The 25264-nt window shown below is 36.2% G+C and overlaps 1 protein-coding gene across 1 annotated transcript in view; it reads right to left on the bottom strand.

Annotated features, from left to right (window-relative positions):
• Positions 1-25264, bottom strand: part of LOC111561345 — a 287419-nt gene that overhangs the window by 219179 nt on the left and 42976 nt on the right. The window contains exons 3-4 of the mRNA XM_045061647.1: positions 21830-21855; positions 11880-11910 (exon numbers count right to left, since the gene is read on the bottom strand). Coding sequence (XP_044917582.1) covers positions 11880-11897 — 18 coding nt within the window. The 5' untranslated portion in view covers positions 11898-11910; positions 21830-21855. The remainder of the gene's footprint in view (positions 1-11879; positions 11911-21829; positions 21856-25264) is intronic.

Consider the following 25264-nt stretch of genomic DNA (forward strand, 5'->3'; position numbering starts at 1 on the left):
TTCTTTATAGATTTTGGACACTAACCCTTTATCAGATATGGCATTTGTGAAAATCTTCTCCCATTCTGTAGGCTGCCTCTTAGTTTTGTTGATAGTTTCCCTCACTTTACAGAAGATTTTATCTTGATGAGGTCCCAATAGTTCATTTTTGCTTCTGTTTCCCTTGCCTTCAGTGACATGTCTAGTAAGAAGTTGCTACAGCCAAGGTTGAAGAGGTTGATTCCTGTGTTCTCCAGTAGGATTTTGATGGTTTCCTGTCTCATATTTAGGTCTTCAATCCATTTTGAATTTAGTTTTGTGTATGGTGTAAGAAAGTGGTCAGTTTCATTCTTCTGCATGTTGCTGTTCAGTCTTGTTGAAGAGACTGTGTTTTGCCTACTGTATGTTCTTTCCTGCCTTGTCAAAAATTAGTTGCCCATTTGTTGTGTGCCCATTTCTGGTTTTCTGTTCTGTTCCATTGATCAATATGTCTGATTAAGTGCCAGTACCATACTGTCTGGATGACTACAGCTTTGTAATGTAGCTTGAAGTCTGGGATTGTGATGCCTCGAGCTTCGCCTTGCTTTTTGAAGACTGTTTTGGCTATTCATGGTCTTTTGCTGTTCCATACAAATTTGAGAATTGTTTTCTCCAGCTCTGTGAAAAATGCTGGTGTTATTTTGACAGGGATTGCACTGAAAGTATAGATTGCTTTGGTAATACCAACATTTTAACAATATTTGTTCTTCCAATCCATGAGCATGCAATGTTTTACCATTTCTTTGTGTCCTCTTCAATTTCTTTCATAACTGTTCTTTAGTTTTCAGAGTATAGATCTTTTAAGTCTTTCATTAGGTTTATTCCTAAGTATCTTATGGTATCTTACAACTTATTCCTAAGTTGTAAATGGGATCAATTCCTTGATTTCTCTTTCTGCTGCTTCATTACTGGTGTATTGAAATGCAACAGATTTCTCTATGTTGATATTTTATCTTGTGACTTCGCTGAATTTGTGTATCAGTTCTAGAAATTTTTGGGTGAGCCTTTTGGGTTTTCCACATAGAGTGTCATGTCATCTGAGAAGAGTGAAAATTTGACTTTTATCCACCAATTTGGATGCCTTTTATTTCTTTTTGTTTTCTGATTGCTGAGGCTAGGATTTCCAGTACTATAATAGTGATGGTGAGAATGGACATCCCTGTCTCGTGCCTGAACTTAAAGAAAAAGCTATGTTTTTTTTTCCCACTGAGGAAGATATTAACTGTGGGTCTTTCATATGTGGCCTTTATGATGTTGAGGTATGTTCCACCTATAACTACTTTATTGATGGTTTTTATCAAGAACGCATGCTGTATTTTATCAAATGCTTTTTCTGCATCTATGGAGAGGATTATATGGTTCTTATCCCTTCTTTCATTAATGTGGTGTATCACATTGATTTATTTGCAGATATTAAACCACTCTTGCAGCCCAGGAATAAATCCCACTTGAAAGTGGTGAATAGTTCTTTTAATGTACTGTTGGGTTCAATTATTAGTATCTTGTTGAGAATTTTTGCATCCATGTTCATCAGAGATATTGGCCTGTGACTCTCCTAGTGGGGACTTTTCTGGTATAGCAACCTGTTCTTAGAAGAGTTTTTAAATGCATAAATACATAGAATTGCAGAAGAACAAATTATATTGAAAAATTCTTATTGGGGTGCATGGGTATCTCAGTCATTTGAGCATCTGACTCTTAATTTCGGCTCAGGTCATGATTCCAAGTAGTGGGATTAGGCCCCATGTCAGTCTCTGTGCTGAGCATGGAGTCTGCTTAAGATTCTCTCTCTCTCTCTCTCTCTCTCTCTCTCTCTCCTTCAATTCTCACTTTCTCTCTCTTTCTTCCTCCCATTGTCTCTTTCTCCCAGTTGGGCACACATACACTCTCTCTCTAAAAAAGAGGAAGATAAATTAGGAAAGTAATGAAAATGAAAAGAAAAAGCAGGAAAAATATTAGATCACAAATGTAGACTTAGAGAACTCAGCAACTCCATATGGCATAATAACATTTATATCATAGGAGTCCCAGGAGAAAAAGAGAGAGAGAAAGGAGAAGAAGGTTTGTTTGTGCAAACCATAGCAGGTAAAAGTATCTGGCATCATTAAATTGACATTTATGTTTCAAAGAGGTTTGTCACATTTTATAGATATATCGTATCCATAAAATGAATGTTACTAAATCTTCTATTCAAGAAAACATATTCTCTATCTGTGGGTCTAACTTTTGCACTTTGAATGGGAGGTGAAATCTTTCACATTCTTTCCGGCAAAGACGTTATGAAATACTTTCTCTTCCATAGCTAATATTTTAGAAAACATTTACTCTAAGATCTGCATTTCAGAAAGTAACAAATACCATTAATCCTTTTCAGAACTCAAACTTCTCTCTAAAACATTCACTTAGCAACCTTATTGATCTCACAATCTTGGATTTGAACATTTCCCAGTTTTCACGCCTTTCAAATGAATGTTGACAACGGGCGAGAAGCTACTGTAGACCCTCTAATCACTCTTCTCACCCTTCTAGCCAAGGCAGGCAGGAGGCCCCCCTGGTGGGTAACTGCCTTCCATGTCTCACAGCCTCAACATATTTAAGCCAAGAAAACATTTACAAAGGTGACAGTGATAGCGATAAAACCAGTGATAACCAAAGTACTCACTGCCACTGTTGAAATCTGTCACAGCTCAATCTGAAAAAATACTCCATCCATGAGTACTAAACAAAAGGGTCTAGGCTGGAAGACATCATCTCCCAACACTTTTGTCAGGCAGATTTGTCACTCACATTCGTATCCTCTCTTTGCTGTCTGTCACCTAACCAGAGGTGAGAGCTTCAGTCAAAATCTACAATCCTTGAAGCCAAATCAGCACCCAACTGGCTTCCTGGAATCTGAATGACAGTTTGAGGGCTTAGTCAATTATAAAGTGACAGTAGAGAAAGTATGTATTAGAATATTTCATAACTGGACCGCTAAAGGGACCTGGGAGCAGCTAGATCACATATTAGAAACCTGTGGTCTAGAGAGATCTAGTGACTCACCCAATGTCATAACGTGCCTAGTGGCAACTTACCTTAAGGTTGTAGCTCTGGTTCCTGATCCAGTGCCCTTCCTACAATAGAGCTACAGCACATCATTTTGAGAGTCCTATTTTGTTGATTGTAATTTTCTTCCTTTTATTAAAGTTTTTATTGAAAAAGCTGTAACTCACATGGAAAGTAATTCAAAAATAAATACATGACCCCATTTACGTAAAATTTTAAAACAAAACCAACAGATATTTTAAAGTTCCCTATGCGATGAACCTATAAAAAATGTGGATGGGAAAAACTCATACTAATCTAAGGAGACTGGTACTTCAGGATTGGGATTAAAAGGGTTGTTAAGAAGCACGTGCAGTTGTTTCATCAATATGATATATGCTAAAGGGAAAAAATCTGAAACAAATATGCCCCCCCAAATCCTTTTTAAATATAACATGTTCGTTTTCTTTATAATATGCTCTACACATCTCTGTGTATTTTAAAGATTTCTTGATTGTAACAAAAATAAATGTGGTTATATTCCATAAAAGAAAGCATCCCTCATACCCCAGATCCTCACTGCCCCTCCTCAAATATGATCTCTAGTTAAGTTTCTTAGACACTCTTTCAGAAATATTCTTTATATAAATACACTTCCTTGAAAACATGCAAGTGGAATCATAATATATACAATTCTTCACTTTGCTTTTTTCATTTAATTTTTTAATGTTTATTTATTTTTGAGAGAGACAGAGACAGAGTGTGAGCAGCAATGAAAGAGAGAGAGAGAGGGAGACACAAAATATGAACCAGGCTCCATATTCTGAGCTGTCAGCACAGAGCTGATGCAGGGCTTGAACTCACGAACTATGAGATCATGACCTGGGCCGAAGTCGAACGCTTAACCGATTGAGCCACCCAGGCACCCCACTTTTTTCATTTAAACAGCGTATCTTGCAGATTTCTTCATTTCTGGCCTCATTCCCTTTAATGGATTCAGACTATCCCATTAAATTGATGCATCTCAACATATATTATCTGAAGCTTTGTTACTCGAAGTGTGGTACATGGACTCAGGATCAGAATTATCTAGGAGTTTGTTAGAAATGAAAAATCTGCATTTTCATATTATCTCCATGTGATTCCTATGAAAATTAAATTTTTAAAAACACTGACACAAATAGCAATAGAACATGCTTGGTGATGTCACTGGAATAATCCAGAATATTTATATTGTATACATATTTGTAAAAATATAAATTTATGAAAACATAAATGCTCTTCTACGTAACATGATTAAAATGTAGTCTGAGTATATGAGGAACTCAAGTGTAATGAGCATACTGAATGGCTAGACTGAACACAAGAAACGTGAGTGGAGAATGATCAAGACATAATTAATACCACTTCTTCACAGTTGTCTTCTACTGAGTCTATTTATTGGCTTGCCAGTTTTAGAAAAGTAATAAAAAATAGTTCAGATTCAAGAGGCTTTGAAACATTACCATAGAAACAAAACAAACCAACAAAACTAGGCTTGAAAAGTATATCTAAAACAATAAATGGTTCATCATGTGGATAAAACCAAGGAAATAAAAATCTAGAACAGTTTCTTTCTCCCTGTACAAACCATAATATATTTCTCATATCTAGTTTTCCAGAATGGGAAAAAAAACCTTCCCATACAAATATTTTCATGTCACTACTACTTTATTTGTAGTTTCCTAGATTCTAGGGTATAGGAGGTAAGGTTGCAATTAAGACTAGGGAAACCAGACAGAAATTCTGCATCATTGTCCAGCCCTCATGTAAAAATAACTTCACCATCATCTTCCTTTAATGTTTTTGTGCTGGGGAAGTTCTTGCTACCTTCTGTTGGTACTCTGTTCTTCTCATCCTAGATACTGTTTCCAGACATCCTCACCAACCTCTATGGATTCCCGTGGGCTGATTACTCCAAAATCTCCCACATGAGCCTGCTCCAGTGCTCTAAACCTTTCTTTCCACCAAACTACTAAAAATCTATATATAGCGATGAGCAATATATTCTTCTAATTCAGTGGTGCTCAACTTGAGAGTGTCTCAGAATCACCTGGAGGGCTTGTTAAAACTGAGATTGCTGAGCTCATCCCCAGAATTTGAGTCAATAGGTCTATTATGGGACCAAGAATCTGTGTCCAAAAAGTTCCTAGGTGATGCTGATGCTGCTTGTCCAGAGACCACACTTTAAAATCACTGTTCTAACAAAGCATATTCAAAATTAAACTCATTTTCTTTCCCCAAACTCTTCTTGATCAACCCATTCTGTTGGTTATCTCCTGTTCTGTTGTTCATGCAAAGTCATAATATCGCTGTTAATCTACTCATTCCAGAATCGTGACAATCATCTATTCCCCTTCCAACTTTAATGTAGAAGCAAACATGGTCTCTGATACTAAATAGGGTAAGTGACTTACTACAACATATACAAATATACACAACATACAGAACCTTACTATACACAAAATTTCACCAAGGAGGTGAAAGATCTGCGTGCTGCAAACAACAAAACATTAATGAAAAAACTGAAGGCACTAATAAATGAAGATATTCTGTGTTCATGGATTTGAAGAATTAATACTGTTAAGATGTCCATACTACCCAAAGTCATCTATGTATTCAATGCAGTATCTATCAAAATTCCAATGGCATTTTTCACTGAAATAGAAAAACAATCCTAAAATTTGTATGGAACCACAAAAGATCCCAAACAGCCCAAGCAATCTTGAGAAAGAAGAATAAACCTGAAAGTATGACATTTCCTGATTTCAGAATATATTACAAAGCTACAGTAATCAAAACAGTACCGAATTGGCATAAAAATCAACACATAGACCAATGGAACAGAATCTAGAGCCCAGATATAAATCCATGCAAATACAGTCAACTAATATTTGTCAAAGGAGCCAAGAATACTCGATAGAGAAAGGTGTCTTCTTCAATAAATGGTGTTGAGAAAACTGGATAATAACATCCAATAGAATGAAATTGAACCCCTAGTTCACACCCACTCACAAAAATTAACTTGAAATGGATTAAAGACTTAAAGATAAGACATGAAACTGTAAAATTCCAAGAATAACACAGAGAAAAACCTCCTTGACATTGGTCTCTGTAAGGATTTTTTTGTATATGACACCAAAAGCATAAGAAACAAAAGTAAAAATAAGCAAGTGGGACTGTACCAAACCGAAAAGCTTCTGCAGAGCAAAAGAAGAAAAGAAAAGAAAAGAAAAGAAAAGAAAAGAAAAGAAAAGAAAAGAAAAGAAAAGAAAAGAAAAGAAAAAGGAACCTATAGAATAGGAGAAAGTATTTGTAAATCATATATCTGATAAGGGAATAATATCCAAAATATATAAGGAACTCCTACAATAGCAAAAGGAAAATAATCCAATTTTTAAATGGGTAAAGGACCCGAATAGACATTTTTCCAAAGAAAATATACACATGGCCAATAGCCACATGAAAAGATCCTCAACATCACTAATCATCAAGAAAATGTAAATCAAAACTGCAATGAGATCTCACCTCACACTTGTTAGAATGGCTATCACGAAAAGACAAGTGCTGGCAAAGATGTGAAGACAAGAAAAGATAAGTGCTGGCAAAGATGTGAAGAAAAGGGTACCCCAGTACACTGTTGGTGGGAGCATAAATGGGTGCGGCCACCATGGAATACAGTTTGGAGGTTCCTCAAAAAATTAAACATAGATCTACCATGTGACCCAGGAATCCCACTTCTGGATTTATATATATAGATTTCATTTCTTCGCATAGATAGATAGATAGATTTCATTTCTTTGCATATACATATATATATATATATGAAATGAAATCAGGAGCTCAAAGAGATATCTGCATTCTCATGTTCATTGAAGCCTTATTACAATAGCCAAGGCATGGAAAAAACCCATGTGTCCATCAATGGATGAATGTAAAAGAAAATGTATATATATACACACAACAGAATATTATTTACCCATAAAAAAAAAGGAAATCGTATGATTTGTGACAACATGAGCGAATCTTGAGGGCATTATGCCAAGGGAAATAAGTCTGACAGAAAAACAAATACTATACGCTCTCACTTGTATACGGTACCTAAAAAAAATCAAACTTACAGAAAGAGATAGTAAATTGATAGTTTCCAGGGGCAAGGTATTGGGCAAATGTATAAAGGTGGCACAAACTTCCAGTTACAAGATGATTAAGTTCTAGGGATCTGATGTACACCATGATGACTATAGGTAACCATACTGTGTTGTGTACTTGAAAGTTGCTAAGAGAGTAGATCTTGAAAGTTCTCACAACACACACACAGGCAACTATGTGAGGTGATGGAAGTATTAAGTAATCCTGTTGTGGTAATAATTTTGCAATATACACATGTACCAAATGGTCACATCATACATCTTACACAATGTTATATGTCAATTATAGCTCAGTAGACTAGGGGAAAGATTAACTTGAGACTCAAGGGCTAGAACACAATTTGTGAATTTTCAAAGTGTCCCTCCATTCTCTGTGCTTTAATATAATGAGACATTTTAGCAGCATGAAGACAATTTAAATTCAAATTCCATAGATATATTTCTATCTGTGCAATGCTGTACGATACTTTTAGATGTGATGCCACAAAACATGCAAAAAGGAAGGACTCCTTCAACAGTCAAAAAGGTCAAAAGAAGACATGGATAGTGGTGATGGGAAAAAAAAATAATCTAAGTACAAATAGTCAGTAACACTAACTCTGTTTTAAGTTCTCTATTATTCACATGTTAACTAAGTGATTCATCGACTAACACTAAATACTTACTAATCCCAACATCTCTGGTGTCCAGGAATTTACTGACGTTTGACTATACAGTAATGTTAATGCTTTTCTCCCAAAGGATTTCATGGAGTTGCTTATAAATTGCATATAAAATTATATTCATCTTATATGTTTACACAATGCCACATACTCAACCATGCAAAACTCTGTCAAGCACAGGTTAAGAAAACCTACAAAAGAAATAAATTACATGAGGCCAGTTCTATTCACTTCATAAATTCAAATATTATGTTAACACAAATGTGTGACCATGGCAACCTTGCTGGTCAGGCACCAAATATTAAAGTAGGGACAAACTACTGAACTACTGTGTGCCTCTGAAGACATAGGTATATTCAAGTGACTGCTATTTTCCCTAGTCTCGTGTTATTTTCCAGAAATTGGTCCATTTCATCTAAGTTATCAAGCCTGTGGGCCTAGAGTTGTTCCTAATATTCCTTTATCATCCTTTTAATGCTGATGGGATCAGTAATAATGGGTCTCTTTCATTTATGATATTATAATTTGTATCTTCTCTTTTTTTCCCTTGGTTATCCTAGTTAGAGGTCTAATATGTTGTTTTTAAAGGGAAGAAAATTATAAAATTTTTAATATGTTGCTACCTTCATTCAGATGTTTTACTGCAAAGTCTCCTTTTCAAAATGAAATGCAAACCCTTAAATGATTTTAAATTTCTGTGTTCTAATTAATAAAAATTATAGATGGGGAAAAGGTGAAATTAACATATAAATTTGCTTTCTTTTTACATTTTTACAAGGCAATTATATCACTCAGTCTTGCTGTTCAAGAGAAGACCACATGCATATTAAAATCACTCTCGGGCACGTATAAAATAGAAGAGCTATCAAATGTCTGCAACACCTATATAAGATATTACTTGAGGATTTATTATCATTTAAATATCTACTCAAATGAGATCCAGTATCAATTCCAAAAACAGAAAGCATCTATTTGAATACCAACTGTTAGTAGAAAATGAAAGAGCATGACTGTACGGTCTGAGTGCAGACCACTAGAAAACATTAGTGGAATTTCCAAAAATTTTACCATGGCTGATTAAATACAAATACACTTAAGCAAAATGCCTCCTAGCATTAAATTCTTGGCACCTTTTATAAACACATTTCCATTATCCGTGCTGTATGCAGTTAGATTGTATTGCTTTTGCACCAAGAGAGAGAAAATTGATCAAAGATGGCTAGAAGTACAAGCACCTTTATTGTTTATGAGAGATCTGGAGGTTATTGGTTCTGGAAGTGATTCCATGGCTTATGGAAACATTGGTTCTTTGTATTTTTCCATTCTGCTGCTTTTAATCTTGCTGGCTATGTGCTTCAGTGGCAAAATGGCTACTGAAGGTGAAGATAAAATGTCCTCAAATCACAGCATCCCAGGGAGGAAGGACAAAGCAAGGGCAAATGGGCTTTTCCTTACATAGCTTATCCCTTTACTGGGGGAAAAAAATTCTTTCTCAGAAGTACTTAGTAAGCTTCCTCTACAGATTCTGGGCTAAAACATGGTGAGGTACCAACCCCTCTCGGTCCCTGGCAAGGAGGCATGAGACTGGCACACTACCACTCAAACAAAATGGAGTTCTCCTCACAAGGAAGAAAAGAGTAATGTTGCCGGTTGAATAAACAGACATGCATGCCATATTTTCCCTTGTTAAGAGTGGAATTTGAAAAGTAAAGTTCCATTACAAAGCTCTCTACTAAATACACAACCATTGGTGACTAATTGCTGAAAAATCTACATCCAGTAAAATACATAGCTTGCTTAAATAATAAAGTCATGTTCATCAAATTCATGTATCAGAGTAAATGGTACAGAATTCACCATTTTTACAAGATGACTAGAAAAAAATAATCATTCAATAAATATACCAACTGCCAAAACAGTAAGTAATAATGTGAATCTCAAAAATGAATCTTAAGGGGGGCCTGGGTGATTCAGTCTTTTAAGTGTCTGACTTGATTTCAGCTCGGGTCATGATTTCATGGTTCATGTATTTGAGTCCCACATGGGGCTTCATGCTGAAAGTGCAGACCCTGCTTGGGATTCTCTCACTCCCTCTCTCTCTGTTCCTCCCCACCCAAAATAAATAAACTTAAAAAAAAAATGAATCTTGAGACACAACCAGTCCTAAAGTAACTGCTTAGGTCAGTCAAGTTTGAGAAGACCAGCCTTGATTCAAAAAATTCTTTTTCAACAAATAATCAGAGAGATGAGTACTTGGAGCACTTCCAGCACTAGTTACTATGTTTGGCTCCTAGCATGTCGTACTCTTAATCCTCATCAAGAGCCAATGAAGTAGTATTATCTCTTTTTATAAAAAAGAAAATAAAGGCTCAGAAACGTTAAGTAACTTATTCAAAGTCATTAATAATAAAGCAAGAACTCAAACCTAGTTTTCTATCTGCCACCCTACCCCAATCACATATGTAAAGGTTGCGATAGCTAGAGCAGTGTTTCTTTTGTACATTTTGATGAGATGATAATAGGTTTCTGTATTAGACTTTGTAACAAATCAATCCAAAATTGTATGATGGCTTCATCAAAGAATAAAACAAAGATCTCCAGAACTATAAATAAACAAGCTGATTTAAAATAAATATACCCAAAGTCGAGTCTGTTAACTTACTAGGCAAGTAATTACACGCTAGTGAAGAAATTTGCTCAATAGTTACTTCATTCAGGAAGAAAAATCAGGAAGTTTTGAGCTCTAGAAAAGGGCATTCATGATAACTATAAGTAATTAAGCATGAAAGCTAACATTCTAGATAGGAAAGAATAAATCTGTAAGTCTGTATGCAGTTGGTTAAAATAAGATCCATTGCTTATGGATCAGGAAAGAGTCCTTGGGCCCAGTAAGAGTCTTCCCTCTAAGAGTTCATCATCTTTCATCAAGTTAGAACCAGTGGCAATGAAGCACAGAAGTTAATTTTACATCTCCTTGGCAACTACTGTTATAGATGGAATTTCTCCACTTACAGCTCAAACGTAACAGAAGCGTATTTCTCATTCAAAGAATCCAAGGCAATTCCAATGAGGTGATGGGATGGGATCTCATTTGAAGACCCAGCTTATAGAGATAATACTGTCTTCAACATGTGGCTTCCAAAACTGTTCAAGGCATTGGCCGAAGGGAAAAAAGCAAGGAAGATCTTCTGTAGAAGGTAGTGGGGGACCAGGCCTGTGAGTGGTACATACTACTCCCACCAATATTTCACTGGATGAACCCAGCCATACCTCACTCCAGGAGAGCTAGGTAATGTCAACTCCTTTATGGTTTCTGTGCCAAATAATGTTAGCAAATAGAAATGCTAGGCTAATCAGGCTTCCTACTACAGAATGATTGATCTTTAACTTGCTAATGAACTCTGCAGATTTTCAATGAGATATAAACTTGTAGCATTACTCAAACCTATTTGGACATGGTAGACATTTTAGAACATGGTACCACGGCTCTCAACTTTAGCATCCGTCAGATCACTTGGTTTGTTAAAAGACTAATTGTTAGGTCCTATCCCCAGAGCTTCTGATTACATGGGTCTGAGAAACGGTCTGAGAATTTGCATTTCCAACAAGCTCTCAGGTGATAGTAATGCTACTGGCCCAGGGATGACACTTGAGAACCAGTGATCTATAGGATCGCTTAAGAGAAAAGGGAAATCCAAAGTGATGGGGATGAGGACGTGTGCCTCCTGGATCCAAGTACTGGGTTGCCACTTCCATAGCCTTTGTTGCTTTCCAAAATCCAGTCCTCTCACTCAGGAGAAGCCATGGTTCTAGTGTGTATGCTAGAGAATTTCATCCATTTCAAAGACGTATTTGCTGCTAAGAATCAGTACTGCATCCAGGAAAACAGAATAGAACTAGAATGAGCAAGTCAAGCTATATAGGGAGAATGACTGATAATCACTTATTGGCACAATGAATAAATCCTCCAACACTAGTCACTCACCTTCCCATCCTTTAACATTCATGGCACATACCTAGATGAATAAAAAAAAAAAGGTGCCTTAACTCTCAGAGATCACAGCGTTATTTAAAAGCAAGGAAGGAGGGGCGCCTGGGTGGCGCAGTCGGTTAAGCGTCTGACTTCAGCCAGGTCACGATCTCGCGGTCCGTGAGTTTGAGCCCCGCGTCAGGCTCTGGGCTGATGGCTCAGAGCCTGGAGCCTGTTTCCGATTCTGTGTCTCCCTCTCTCTCTGCCCCTCCCCCGTTCATGCTCTGTCTCTCTCTGTCCCAAAAATAAATAAACGTTGAAAAAAAAAAATTTAAAAAAAAAAAAAAAAAAAAAAAAAAAAAGCAAGGAAGGAGATGTGTCTTGGGAATATACAGAAAAAGTATGAATTCCAGGTTAATCCCAAGGGTATGGGGTCAGAGAAACCTTCCTCAAACAAGTAAGTTCTCACTGTGTTTGAGTACATATCATTCCATTTGCTTCATGTATTGATATTTTTCCTCAATACCCAATCAAAAAAAGTTCAAGCCCCACGTCTGGCTCTGTGCTGATGGCTCAGAGCCTGGAGCCTGCTCTAGATTCTGTGTCTCCCCCTCTCTCTGCCCTTCCCCCGCTCATGCGCTCGCTCTCGCTCTCTCTCTCTCTCTCTCTCTCTTAAAAATAACTAAACATTAAAAAAATATTTTAAAAAATTGGAATCTGTCTTTTCAAACCCTGACACTGTTTTATCAACTAAGTTGATGTAATATTTTAAATCCCTGTCATCATTTCCAAAATCTTCACAGCATTTCACCAGGGGCAGTTTTCATCTCAAGAAACCACTTTCTTTATTCACCCATAAGAAGCAATTCCTTGTCTGTGGAAGTTTTATCATGAGATTGCAAGCAATTCGGTCACATCTTTAGATTCTGCTTCTAATTCTAGTGCTCTTGCTATTTTCACATCTGCAGTTACTTCCTCCACTAAAACTCTAAACCCTTTAAAGTCAACCATGAAGGTTGGAATCAACTTCTTCCAAACTCCTGTTCATACTTTGACCTCTTTCATGAATCATGAATGTTCTTAGTGACACTGACAATGGTGGATCCTTTCCAGAAGATCTTCGATATTATTTGCCCAGATCCATCAGAGGAACCCCTATCTATGGCAGCAATAGCCTTATAAAAGGTATTTCTTAAGTAATAATTCTTGAAATTAAAAATTACTATGATACATGGCTGCAGAATGGGTGTTGTGTTAGTGGGCAGCTCCATCTGAGCTCTTGGGTACCCAGGTGCATTATCAATGAGCACTAATATTTTGAAAGAAATCTTTTGTTCTCAGCAGGTTTCAATGGTGGGCTTAAAATATTCAGTACCATGTGGTAAACAGATGCTCTGTTATCCAGGACTTGTTCCATGGATAGAGCACAGGCAGAGTAGATTGAATAAAATTTTTAGGGGTTATAGGATTTTTGGAATAGTCCATGAGCACTGGCTTCAACTTCAAGTCTCCAGATGTATTAAACTCCTAAGAGAGTCAGGCAGTGAAGCTTCAAAGCCAGGCATGGACTTCTCTCAACCTATATGGCATCTTCTTCCCATAGAAAGCTGTTGATTCATCTACATTAAAAATGTGTTGTTTAGTGTAGCCACCTTCATTAATTATCTTAACCATATCTACTGGATAACTTGCAGCTTCACCTTGTACTTTTATGTCATGGAGATGGCTTCTTTCCTTAAACTTCATGAACTAACCTCTGCTACCATATAACTTTTCCTCCTCATCTCTCTCAGCCTTAATGAAATGGACAGGAGTTAGGGCCTTGCTCTGGATTAGGCTTTCACCCTGTGGAATGTTGTGGCTGGTTTGATCTTCAATCCAGACCACTCCATATCAGCAATAAGGCTATTTTGCTTTCTTATCATTCACATGTTCACTGGAGTAGCACTTTTAATTTCCTTCAAGAACTTCCTTTGCATCCACAAGTTGGCTAACTATTTGCTGCAAGATGCCCAGCTTTTGGTCTGTTTTAGCTTTCAACATGCATTCCTGATGAAGCTTCATCATTTCCAGCTTTGGATTTAAAGAGAAAGCTGTGTGACTCTTTCTTTCACGTGAGCACTTAGAGGCCATTTTAAGGTTATTAATTGGCCTAATTGAAATTGCTGCTGTATAAGGGTGTGGTTTATGGCACCGAAAACAATTATGGTGTTACAATGGTAATATCAAAGATCACCGATCACCACAACAAATATAACAATAATGAAAAAGTTTCAAATATTGCCAGAAGTACCAAAATGAGGCACCAACATCAAGCAGGTAAATGCTCTTGGAAAAATGATACCAATAGACTTGCTAAATACAGGGTTGCTACAAACCTTCAGTTTGTAAATCACAGTATAGCAAAGCTCAATAAAATGAGATATGCCAGTATTAATCTTTTGCCTAAAAGGTGACAAGAAAACATTTATAAAGGGAAAATAAGCAGTATTTGGACTCTTAAGTATGGATGGAGCACCTAAGAAATTAGAGTGCTCTATTCTTTATTTCCTTTAAATGCTAGGATTCTGAAATCCAAAGAACTGTAAAAATTTTTTGCCAAGCTATATAATTTTACATTCGCTTTTTTTTTAATGGAGATATATCAGAAAGCATTTTAAGATTCTTTTATTTTTATCAAGCATCCCAACTTTGAAAAAATGCTCCGTTATGCTCTGGTAAGATGGTAGAAGAGATCCATGGTTTGCTACGCAAACTGTTCTAATATAGAAGGTAGGGTAGAGAAGCAACAATATTGTCTATGAGTTTTATAATTGTTAAGGATGGATGATGGGAAGGTAGTGGCATCATTGTGCTATTCTGCCTCATGTTGTATGTATTTAAATTTTTCCTTAAAAATGTATTTTCTGCAAAAAAAAAAAAACAAAACAAAACAGTGTTTTATGGTCCCTGTCTGCCTCATCTGCTCTACTGGTAATTTCATGAAAGATAAAACAATGTTTAAGAAATTATACTCTCGGGGCGCCTGGGTGGCGCAGTCGGTTAAGCGTCCGACTTCAGCCAGGTCACGATCTCGCAGTCCGTGAGTTCGAGCCCCGTGTCGGGCTCTGGGCTGATGGCTCAGAGCCTGGAGCCTGTTTCCGATTCTGTGTCTCCCTCTCTCTCTGCCACTCCCCCGTTCATGCTCTGTCTCTCTCTGTCCCAAAAATAAAAAAAAAATAAAACGTTGAAAAAAAATTAAAAAAAAAAAAATATTTTTAAAAAAAAAAAAAAAAAAAAAAAAAAAAAAAAAAAAAAAAAAAGAAATTATACTCTCTTACCAAAATTCAACAAATGCTTCCAAAGACCTCTCCCCAAAATTTGCACAAGTATGACCAAAAAACCCTGACATAGTATATTGTTTCCATTTGCAAGGCTCCATTCCTTTACTGAAGAGTCATCTACACCTCACAAAGAAAAATCAATTTCTAAATACGAACATGAATCTTATTAAAACAATCTGACTTCACGTATTATTTCATAAAATAAATGAAATTTTTTTGTCTTTAATAAGCCAGTCCAAATATTCTGTACATATTAATGAATGACTTAAAACTGTGTCTTGAGAGAAATTTCTGCCAGTATTTGATATGTTTGGCTGACCCGTACAAAAGCTGAAAGGTTGCTATTTAAATGAAAAGCACATAACTCTTCTAATTCACTCTCTTTGCCAGTAATGTACTGGTGAATGTTTAACTAGCTCTCCAAAATAAAAATGCATACATAAATATATATAGCTTATTTTAAATTCTACAAAGGATAAAATATGCAGTTTGTAAATAATAAGTTGTACAATTTGTTTGTAAATTCTATACGGCCATTTGATTCTCAAATAATGCTTTTGTTGACTCTTGCTAAAATCTTGATTCCAGAGCTAGCCTATATTTGTGATTCGTCCTTGATTTGACTAACTCAAATTACAAATAAACAGTTGATTACTATCCATGTCTGCATTTGGATATACATATAATTTCATTTTTGTTAAAGGTAAGAAAAAAGTGAAACAGTAATGCATGTTGGAATTCCACTCATTTCATTAGCTTCTTTGCTGAACTGAACTATGGTTTTCAAAAACTGGGAGAATATTCCCTCAATTTTTGTGCTGTTCACCATACAATAGTAGATACAGACACAACACGCTTTTACATTTAATCTGCATTAGTAACATTTTATCCATTACATTCTTAGATCTAGATCAACAAAGCAATAAATCAAGCCCTGATTTTAGCTTTGCCAATTTCCGTGGTGTAAATACTTCCACAGGGGGCAGATTTTAAGCTACCAACATGGTATCACTGAAAATGGGGTTGGGAAGAGATGCACGATACCATACCATCACACAGTGTTTCCTCCATTATAGAGACATAACAGATACAAATAACTTCAGAAGTAGATGTAGTAAAATCATTAGGAATTGATACATCTTGAATATACACAACCTTTGTTCTTTATATAGTTCATCTCATTATAAGTTTGTATAACTTTTAATGATAGCTGTGTTTCACAACTGGCTCAGAAAAATCCTGAAAATTGAACAACCACTTCTTATGAGCCACTACAGGTTAGTCCAACCACTCCACTTCTCTCGTGTATGTGAGCTGATATAGGGAATGTATGTATTGTGTGTATGTATGGGTGTTATAAAATTACTTTTACAATTCCTCCCTCTACTTGCCACATTGGTCTTACTGCCCTTTTCTCAAAAAAATGTGCAACTTTTTGCTTATGGAATATTTCCCCAAACCGAAATGAGCTCCTTTAACCCTTTTGAAATCATTTTCAAACTTAAGCATCTCCAAGCTTCAAAACCTCCACCATGCTGAAGGCATTCTTGATCCGCTTTTCACAGTTAATCCTTTTTTCCATCCTCCATGCTACCAAAGCACATTATTCATCCTCATTCATCTTGAAGCTTCCTTAATCCTATCCCATGATAAAATTAGCCTTTTCAGAGCAGGAACCGTACGTAACCTTTGAACGTTACTCTTCACAACAGCACAAGAGTACACGTTCCTGAATTATAAGCCTAAGTAAGCCAAAAGATTCTGCCAGTATTAATGAGGTTACTTCCATGAAGACAGAGCTATCTGCAATGTATCAGAAGGCCATTTCTACCACCTATCATTGTGGTGAGTGGGTCATCACAAACACATGGGAAAAAGCCTCCAGTTTTACAACTTGGAAAGGGATTATATCGACAACGTCTCTGGCATTTGCTCATGAACAATACAACAGCACACTTGTCATGTTGAGTGACAACACTCAACCCCAATACAAATATGGCTCAAGCCCCATTTAACGAAAAGAAATTGGCAGTACCTGATGGCTAAAATAACATACGTATGCTCAACTAGGATGTTCTCCAAAGGTTAGATGGCAGCTGAGGCCATAGTGGAAGTTCTTTCAACACTGGAAGTTAGGTCAATCCTAGACTTATTTCAACAATTCACTTTTGGGCCAGTGTTTCTCTTAGTGTTTCTGGGGCCTGGTGTCTATAACTGTAACCCAAGATAAGATGGTTGTATGAACTCTAAAGGGAGTTCTCCAACCCCAATTCTTTTTTTTTTAATGTTTTTTTTTTGAGAGAGAGACAGAGAAAGAAGGGAGAGAGAGAGAGAGAGAGAGAGAGAGAGAGAGAGAGAGAGAGAGAGAGAGAGAGATAGGGGCAGAGAGAGAGGGAGATCCAGAATTTGAAGCAGGCTCCAAGCTCAGAGCTGTCAGCACAGAGCCCGACATGGGGCTTGATCCCATGAACCATGAGATCATGACCTGAGCTGAAGTCAGATGCTCAACAAACTGAGCCACCCAGGTGCCCCCCAACCCCAATTCTCTTATGATTCTAAGACTCTAACATGACAGCTGAGCAATGCAAAGGCTTCTATCTCCAGTGTGTACTAGAAACCCAATTCAAACATCAAGTGAATCATCTTGAACTTTAGAACTAGGGAGGAATAAATTTAATCAATAATAACATACAGCTTATAATTTCTACCTGCACTGTGGCATAATAGTTTTATGGCTCTGCTTTAAACCCACACTTCTGTTGAAATATTGAATCACTCTTGAAAAATTCTAGTTTTTCAATAAAAAATGTTTCTGCTACAAATGAAGGGTTTTTTGTTGATTATAGGTTCTACATCAAAGTGCTGGCTGCCATGGAGACCGAAGGACACAAATATCAAGTAAAATCTAAGTCAATAACTGGTAATCCCTGTTGGGAAGGGATATTTCTCTTTTCTCTATAAAGAGTGACTTTCTAAATTCAGCAGTGGGAAAAGCAAGGTTCATAAAGCTGATGATGCAAACATGCCCTACTGTGAGTCACAGAGTATGCAGTATTAGGCTGTCTTTCCAGCTATCTATAATAGCCAAGCAAAGGAAGAAGGTGGCTATTACAGAAGGAAACCTGTATCACTGGGGAAAGCAGGCGGGTGTCTTTTGTTGTTATACTGACCTGATCTACAAAACTAATTGGTCCTGAGCAATTGAAAAGAATTAAGGAGGTGGAAATTCAACTGAGAAAGCAGTATGGTGGCACTTACTAGTTGTAGGTGCCACTTAAGCAGTTGTAGGTGCCATGCAATCCAGGTTTTCTCCTGAGGCCTCCCCTCCATTATTAGTTCCTCGGCTTCTGTTAAGCCCAAAGAATAAAGTTCCAAATTTTCTCTCTGCTTCAGATATCTCTGTGGAAAAAGTGGCTACAATTAAAGACATTGCCAGATTTCCTATCTCAACCCAAGGGGAGACAGGGAAGAAAAGGTGTCACAGATAGTACTCCTGTTCACTTTCCTATATTTCTTTATTTTTAACCTTGGAGTTTCCACATCTTGCATCTCAGTTACTGTCTGTGTTATTTAGCATCTCTTAAATGAGTGTCTGATGATAGCTACATGTTTACTAAAAAAAAACATCTATTAAGGGGCACCTGGGTAGGTTAGATGGTTGAACGACTGACTCCTGATTTCGGCTCAGGTCATGATCCCTGGGTTGTGGGATAGAGACCTGGGTCAGGCTCCATGTTCAGATTCTCTCTCTCTTTCTCTCTCTGCCCTTCCCCTCTCTCTCCTTCTCTCTAAAATGAAATAAAATAAACCTTTAAAAAATCTATTAAATATCTACAATGTAAAAGATACTCTGTTAGCCTCTTTGTGGATAAAAGGATTAAATTAACAGATTCTGTCCCATAGAGAGCTTATAGACTGAGTGGAGACACAAACAGTTCAATAAATGTAATACAAAATGATGAGCCATAATGAACACATATGTAAAGGACATGGGAGTTCAATGGGGAGAGAGATAACTTCCAACTGAGCAGATGGGGAAACATTTAATGGAAAAGTTGGAGTTAAAGTGAATTATAAAGATGAAACAATTCTGGAAAGACAGAACATATACTGCAGATTGATTAGTTTTACTGGAGTAGAAGATATGTAAATGGAAGTAACAAGCTATAAATTTAATAAGGAATAGGTTCTTTGGGGGAATTATGGTAACTAGAGCTTGGTAAATAGATCTGATGGGTCTAAAATCCTTGTTCAAAAAATCCTGAAAGATATCCAATAAGGAGTTGAAAATGTTGGACTAAAATTGTTAAATTGGAGCTTAACATACAGTTTGGGGGTAAGCTCCAGGGGAATAAGAGTGCAAGCAAGAACTTTGCCAAGAGAAAAATCAGAGAGGAAAACAAAGATACAATTATTAAACATTTTTTAGGCTTGCTTTTTTATATACATACACATATATATGTATGTGTTTCAGTAGATTCAAATCATAAGCCTAAAACCACCATAACAGAATCATCATTTATTGAATTCACTGGGATGAGCTTCTTATAATTTATATCATTTTACCATTACAACAACGCTATAAAAAGATCTTTATTTTCACTTTTGATATATATGAAAAAATAATAATTTCCCTCAAGTCACCATAACTCAAAATCTCCAAGACATTACTGGAATCTGAATCTGGCTTGATCCAAACTGGAAGTCACTGTGCTGACTGCCTCTCAGATGCTATCCTTCCCTCAAAGCTGTGGATGACCTAAATAATCAGACCAGCGATGGCTGCCAGAACTAGCAAATAAAAATACAAAATAGTGAGTTAAATCTGAATTTTACATAAACAACATTTTTTTAGAATAAATATGTTCTATGTAATATTTGGGGAAATATTTATACTAAAAAGTTATTTGTTGTTTATTTGAAATTCAAATTTAATGGGAGATCTTATATTTTATCTGACCAGCCTAGGAGAAACTGAAATTTGGGAAATTATGTCAGTTCTCTTAAATAACATATTTTCCTTGGCTCAGGTTAATAACAATGTAGGCAGGCAATAAATGAGGCATAGATGAATAAAAAAAAAATGAACAAATGAATGGATAATACATTATAAAAAGCACTACAGAATGAACAATATTAACTTAGCCTTTTATATATTAGTGATATTATTATTCTGATAACTTTTGGGTGTTAGGATATTTAGTAATATGGGGTAAAATATCCACTTAAGTTTCTCAAGTATCAGTGAAAATTAACACACTCATTTTAACTAAGATTTCAGAAAGAAAAATCACCACAACCCAAACCATCTGCATATATATAACTAATTGAAAAGTTCTACTGACTTAACCTAATTGAAAAATAAAATGCATATTTTAATAGTTCTTCTTTTCTGATTATATGTTTCTCCAGACATATGACACAGCCAATGGTCAAATTAAGAACTTAAAAATGTAGATATTTTAAAGAAAGAATAATTTAAATGTGCAACATTATTCTTCAGTTATTACTTCCAATTCTTGTTGATGGAATCAACCATTCAAGAACTTGTTTTCTGGAACAAAAAATACATAGACCAATGGAACAGAACAGAGACTCCAGAAATAAACCCACAATTATATGGTCAATTAATCTATGACAAAAGAAGCAAAAATATACAATGGGAAGAAGACAGTCTCTTCAATAAATGGTGTTGGGAAAACTGGGCAACTACATGAAAAAGAAAGTAACTGGACCACTTTATTATACCATATACAAAAATAAACTCAAAATGGATTAAAGAATTAAATATAAGACTAGAAACCATAAAAGTCCTAGGAGAAAACATAGGCAGTAAGCTCTTTGACATTTTTCTTAGCAACATTTTTTTGGATCCGTCTCATCAGACAAGGACAACAAAGGCAAAAAGAAACAAACGGAACTACATCAAACTAAAAAGCTCTGCACAATAAAGGAAATCATCAATACAATGAAAAGGCAACCTAATGAATCAGAGAAAACATTGGCAAATGATATATCTGATAAGGGGTTAGCATGAAAAATATATAAAGAACTCATAAAAATCAATATCAAAAAAAATAAATAATCCAGTCAAAAAATGAGCAGAGGATCTGAATAGACACACACACACACACACACACACACACACACACACACACACACTGGAATATTACTCAGCCCTAAAAAAGAATGAAATCTTGCCATTTGTGACAACATGGATGAACCTAGAGGGTGTTATGATAACTAAAATAAGTCAGACAGAGAAAGACAAATACTGTATGACTTCACTTACAGGTGAAATTTTTTTAAAAATTAACAAACAAAACAGAAACAGACTCACATACAAAGAGAACAGACTGATGGTTCCCAGAGAGGAGGGGATGGCAGGATGTATGAAATAAGTGAAGAGGATTCCGATAATAAAGTAAGTAAGACACAGGGATGTAATGTACAGCATAGAGAATATAGTCAATAACATTTTAATGAGTTTGTATGGTGACAGATGGTAACTAGACTTATTGCAGTGACCATTTTGTAATGTATATAAATATTAAATCATCATATTGTACACCTGGAAATAAGACAATATTGTATGCCAATTATTTTTCAATTAACAAAAAGGAAATGAAAAAATAAACTCACCTCTTATATGGGGTCAGCAGCTGCAACTGAAAGAAGAAATTTTAAATGAAATTTCAAATCACTGAAATATTAATCATTAAAACATAATGATCATTAAAATATAAAATAATAAATTAAAATAAAAATTTTATTATAAAATATAAATTTATTATAGGAATAAATTAAAATATAAATCTAAAACAAATGAGAAAGGTGTATTTGGAATTCATTGATATGACAAGACTCTCAATTTGTTGTTCAGCGAAATGAGAATTGTATTTAACTTTACAACAAGAAATTAAGAGGTAGTCAATGAGTACTATGACAATTAAAGCTTGCCATTAATAAGCATTATCTCTATAAAAATTACCAAGACCACTGATTATATGCATTTTTAAATCAGAATCTGTCCTCATACTATTTTTTTTTTGGCAATGCAATCAAAGAGTGATTATTTCTAAACAAGATTTGGTGACTGAATGACCTGAAAAGCTGTCAGTTTAAAAAAAAATTTTTTTAATGTTTATCTATTTTTGAGACAGAGAGAGACAGTGCATGAACGGGGGAGGGTCAGAGAGAGAGGGAGACACCGAATCTGAAGCAGGCTCCAGGCTCCAAGCTGTCAGCAAAGAGCTCAACGTGAGGCTCAAACTCATGGAACGTGAGATCATGACCTGATCCGAAGTCAGAAGCTCAACTGACTGAGCCACCCAGACGCCCCAAAGCTGTCGGTTTTAAATGAGGCCTGAACAAGAAAAGGCTCTACAACAGGTCCAGGCTACCATGCAAGATTCTCCGCTACTCAGCCATATGAACCACTAGATCCGATGATGCTTAACGTGCCAGTGGCAGGTATGGGTGCTGTTTGGAGTCTTTGCTAGGCCCCTATAGGTGAATCATATTGCCCCAAATGAATCAAATGTCAAATATATTACAAAGGAAAAATATTTATTCTTCTATGAGATTCCTTAAATGAATACCAGACTTATAAATTAGATAGCATTTATTGTTTCTATTAATTTTATGTATCTGTAAATCTTTGAAAGCTAGATTTTCACAATTTTTTTAATGTTTATTTATTTTTGAGAGACAGAGCGTGAGAGAGGGAGACAGAATCTGAAGCAGCTCCAGGCTCCAAGCTGTCAGCACAGAACCCGATGTGGGGCTCGAACCCACGAACTGTGAAATCATGATCTGAGCCGAAGTCAGACACTTAACTGACTGAGCTACCCAGATGCTAGATTTTTTTTTCCATAATAGTATTTGTATTTGTTTTTGGTTTGCAATGAAACACCGCACCGTATAAAGTGATAAGCATATCTGGATATCAGGCAGGGGATGTTACAACTGATGGAGAAAAAAATAGTTGGACCTTTCTCTTCAACTGTTGAGTTTTGATCAAATGATTAAGATATAAAAATGACAGAGTGGTGGGAAAAAACACTTTTCTTTCTTTTCTTTCTTTCTTTCTTTCTTTCTTTCTTTCTTTCTTTCTTTTTATTTTTTTGCTTTGAGTGATCATAACAGAAATAAAAATACAAAGTAAAACAAAATTATATGAATACAACACTGAGGCTGAAGCCAAAAATGTTACAAGGAAAAATTATTTATAAAAATTCTGAAAACAGTTTGTTTGCAGTCTCATGGGGCTGGCCCTTATGGGCAGTCATTTTGGTCATCTGTTGGAAAGCCCTGAGACCTGCGGGCCAGCCCTGTATGACCCTGGCGCTCACTGTACAGGTTTCTTGACAGGCTCCTAGATGAGGATGCTCATCCATACATTTCTGAGAGGGAAATCTAATGGTATCCACAGCCTCTTCTTTGAACTAACAATAACACAAATGGAACATGTGACTGTCACACGGCAGTCTTTCTAGGCAGCTTTGAATGCTTCTGGTTCAGGGTAACCGTATGCTTGAAGACAACTGCACTATCCATCAATTGTATAAAGTATCAAGGACTTCCTAGAAGTCTGCATAAAGAGCAGCATCAGTTTCTAACTGGGTTGTTGGCAGGTTTGGCTTGAAATAAAAATTGGGGATAAAACACAATCTTTATTGTCCACAGTAAATTTAAGAAGGGGGAGTAAAGATCCTCGGCTCTGGCCATGGTGAAAGTACAGAGATCAAATGGCCCCACCCAGAACAATCAGGAAACAGACTCCATATATGAAAAACAGTTTTCAGACATGTGAAACAGGCAGCCCAGGACAGTGATCCCTCAGAGAAAGTAAACCTACAAGGTTAAGCCCTACAACTGCATCAATTTACTGGTGAGGGTCAGTTTACATGCCACGGAATAAAAGGAAGATACTGAGAGTCCAATAATCTTACAAATTGAAGATCCATAGATCAGAGTTCAGAGAGCTCAGGGCAGCTAGAAGTTGTGGGCAATGAAACAGAGGAGAGAACTACAAGGAAAGAGACCTAGAGATCTGTAGATGGGTGGGGGCAGGTCTTCACCTGACCAGTGTATGTGTAAGAAGAAACTACCTGAAGCCAGGGAAAGAATTAGTAAAAAAGAGTAGACACAACATTTCTGGAAGCCTGTACAGGACCACACATTGGGCATAATCCTAAAAACTATATAGCTTTAGTAATGGTGCTAAATTGGCCCTAAAGACTTCCCTGGACTTACCTTAACAAAGCTTAAAAGTCTTGAGAGGATGTAACCGATTCTAATTAACTTAAATTGTTATGAGAGGGGAAAAATAAGCCAACACCATATTTAATAGAATACAACAAAATACAGCAATCAAGACTTTAAAACCCACAATGTCTACCATTAGATTTAAAAATGATTATAAGGTAAGAAAATAATGGCCCCAAAATGGGGGAATTCATCAACAAAAATATATCCAGAAATTATAGTAATAATGGAATTAGCAGAGAAGGATATTAAAAGGGCTATTATATGATACTGATTTTCAAAAAACTAAAGGAAAACATAAGCATGATAAGAAGAGAAGTGAAAGCTATGAAATAGGCCCAAAGGTTTTTTCTAGACACGGAAAGAAATATCTGAAGTGGAAAATGCACTGGATGGAATTAAAGCAGATTAGGCAGTGCAGGTAAAAAGATCAGTGAGCTTTAAGCCATGTCAGTAGAAACTATCCAAACTAAAGCACAGAGAGAAAAAACTGGAGGGAGGGGGTGAGAGGCTCAATGAGCTATTAGGCAATACAGCACTCTAACATATGTGTAATTGGAGTCCCAGAAAGAGTGGTGGGGAGAAAAATATTTGAAGAAAAAAAGGCTGGAATTTTTTCCAAATTTGGTGAAAATTATAAGCCCACAGTGACAAAAAAATTCAAAGAAACCCATACAAAACATATTGGAAAAAAACACATCAGCACATTGTAATATGTTGTTGAAAGTAGTGACAAATAAAAACCTCAGTAGGGGCGCCTGGGTGGCGCAGTCGGTTAAGCGTCCGACTTCAGCTCAGGTCACAATC

This window comes from Felis catus, chromosome B4 (assembly GCF_018350175.1).
Source record: "Felis catus isolate Fca126 chromosome B4, F.catus_Fca126_mat1.0, whole genome shotgun sequence".
In the NCBI taxonomy this organism is placed as follows: domain Eukaryota; kingdom Metazoa; phylum Chordata; class Mammalia; order Carnivora; family Felidae; genus Felis; species Felis catus.